This window comes from Coregonus lavaretus, assembly GCF_964263955.1.
Source record: "Coregonus lavaretus genome assembly, chromosome: 14".
In the NCBI taxonomy this organism is placed as follows: Eukaryota; Metazoa; Chordata; class Actinopteri; order Salmoniformes; family Salmonidae; genus Coregonus; species Coregonus lavaretus.
The window spans coordinates 29675715-29678162 of NC_140001.1; the positions used below are offsets into that span (position 1 = coordinate 29675715).

At 48.4% G+C, this 2448-nt stretch overlaps 1 protein-coding gene across 1 annotated transcript; it reads left to right on the plus strand.

Moving 5' to 3' along the window:
* Positions 1-228: 228 nt before the first annotated feature.
* On the plus strand, positions 229-2448 carry LOC311141891 (putative phospholipase B-like 2). Its single transcript, XM_084177389.1, has 3 exons — positions 229-375; positions 2019-2181; positions 2301-2448. The coding sequence occupies exons 1-3, from the start codon at positions 299-301 to the stop codon at positions 2358-2360; spliced, it is 300 nt and encodes a 99-aa protein (XP_084033515.1). The 5' UTR covers positions 229-298; the 3' UTR covers positions 2361-2448.

Consider the following 2448-nt stretch of genomic DNA (forward strand, 5'->3'; position numbering starts at 1 on the left):
AAATGTAGAACTACCACACACTAGTAATGGCTATATTATTAATAGGTGGTGACTGTGTCTGTCTCTCAGGTTTGTTCTGATCAACAAAAAAATGACCTGTGTATATGTGTGACGCATACTCTCTCACTGTGTGTGTGTGTGTGTGTGTGTGTGTGTGTGTGTGTGTGTGTGTGTGTGTGTGTGTGTGTGTGTGTGTGTGTGTGTGTGTGTGTGTGTGTGTAGGTACTATGAAGAGGTGTTTAATGCCAGTGGCTGTCGAGAACTGGTTAAACAGTTTGGTCCATGGTTCTCTCTGGACATGAACCCTCGAGCCCAGATCTTCAGAAGGAACCAATCACACGTCACAGACATGGACTCCATGGTCCGCCTCATGAGGTATGCTCTTCCAGTCAGAGGCTTCTACGCCAGATGCCACAGGGGGAGAGGGACAGATCTGCATTTACATTTACATTACATTTTCGTCATTTAGTAGACGCTCTTATCCAGAGCGACTTACAAATTGGTGTATTCACCTTATGATAGCCAGTGGGACAACCACTTTACAATAGTTTTTTTTTTTTTTGGGGGGGGTGGGGTAAGGGGGGATAGAAGGATTACTTTATCCTATCCCAGGTATTCCTTAAAGAGGTGGGGTTTCAAGTGTCTCCGGAAGGTGGTGAGTGACTCCGCTGTCCTGGCGTCGTGAGGGAGCTTGTTCCACCATTGGGGTGCCAGAGCAGCGAACAGTTTTGACCGGGCTGAGCGGGAACTGTGCTTCCGCAGAGGTAGGGGAGCCAGCAGGCCAGAGGTGGATGAACGTAGTGCCCTCGTTTGCGTGTAGGGACTGATCAGAGCCTGAAGGTACGGAGGTGCCGTTCCCCTCACAGCTCCGTAGGCAAGCACCATGGTCTTGTAGCAGATGCGAGCTTCAACTGGAAGCCAGTGGAGTGTGCGGAGGAGCGGGGTGACGTGAGAGAACTTGGGAAGGTCGAACACCAGACGGGCTGCGGCGTTCTGGATGAGTTGTAGGGGTTTAATGGCACAGGCAGGGAGCCCATCCAACGGCAAGTTGCAGTAATCCAGACGGGAGATGACAAGTGCCTGGATTAGGACCTGTGCCGCTTCCTGTGTAAGGCAGGGTTGTACTCTGCGAATGTTGTAGAGCATGAACCTACAGGATCGGGTCACCGCCTTGATGTTAGCGGAGAACGACAGGGTGTTGTCCAGGTTCACGCCAAGGCTCTTTGCACTCTGGGAGGAGGACACAATGGAGTTGTCAACCGTGATGGCGAGATCATGGAACGGGCAGTCCTTTCCCGGGAGGAAGAGCAGCTCCGTCTTGCAGAGATTCAGCTTGAGGTGGTGATCCGTCATCCACACTGATATGTCTGCCAGACATGCAGAGATGCGATTCGCCACCTGGTTATGGTCTATGTACGAGTATCCTTACCTACAGTATCCTTACCTACAGCTGTATACGAGTATCCTTACCTATAGTGCATTCGGAAAGTATCCAGACCCCTTGACTTGTTCCACATTTTGTTACGTTACAGCCTTATTCTAAAATTGATTAAATTGTTTTTTTCCCTCATCAATCTACACACAATACCCCATAATGACAAAGCAAAAACAGGTTTTTGCTCTGACATGCACTGTCAACTGTGGGACCTTATATAGACAGGTGTGTGCCTTTCCAAATCATGTCCAATAAATTCAATTTACCACAGATGGACTCCAATAAAGTTGTAGAAACATCTCAAGGATGATCAATGGAAACAGGATGCACCTGAGCTCAATTTCGATTCTCATAGCAAAGGGTCTGAATACTAATGTACATTTCTAAAAACCTATTTTTGCTTTGTCATTATGGTGTATTGTGTGTAGGTTGATGAGGATTTGTATTTATTTAATCCATTTTAGAATAAGGCTGTAATGTAACAAAATGTGGAAAAAGTCAAGGGTTCTGAATACTTTCCGAATGCACTGGACATGTATAGCCTATGAATGAATATCCCTTCCCTACCCCTCTCTCTCTGTAGGTATAATAACTTTAAGGAGGACCCGTTGTCTCGGTGTGAGGGCTGTGACCCGCCTGCTAATGGAGAGAACACCATCTCAGCCCGGTCCGACCTGAACCCGGCTAACGGAACGTATCCCTTCGGAGCGCTGAAGCAGAGACCACATGGAGGACCGGATATGAAGGTAAGGTCGTCCTCCACTTCTACCTTCTATCACTCTAGGTATGAGTTAGGTGAGCTGTTATGTCATGCTTCTTATAGGTGTCACTAATTGGCTGTGTGTGTACCTTTGGGTGTGTGTAGGTGACGTCTTACGGGCTGTGGCGTGAGTTTGGCTTCCTGGCAGCGAGTGGACCGACGTGAGACCAGGTACCTGTCTTCCAGTGGAGTTCCTTCCCCTACTCAGACCTGATGCACATGGGACAACCTGACACCTGGGCTTTCGCACCTG

What these genes read in the sequence shown, in the direction of transcription:
- LOC311141891 (XM_084177389.1), top strand. Translation starts at nt 299, where the DNA reads ATGAACCCTCGAGCCCAGATCTTCAGAAGGAACCAATCACACGTCACA. An exon ending in TCCATGGTCCGCCTCATGAG is followed by an intron (nt 376 to 2,018) that starts GTATGCTCTTCC and finishes CTCTCTCTGTAG; the next exon opens with GTATAATAACTTTAAGGAGG. An exon ending in ATGGAGGACCGGATATGAAG is followed by an intron (nt 2,182 to 2,300) that starts GTAAGGTCGTCC and finishes GGGTGTGTGTAG; the next exon opens with GTGACGTCTTACGGGCTGTG.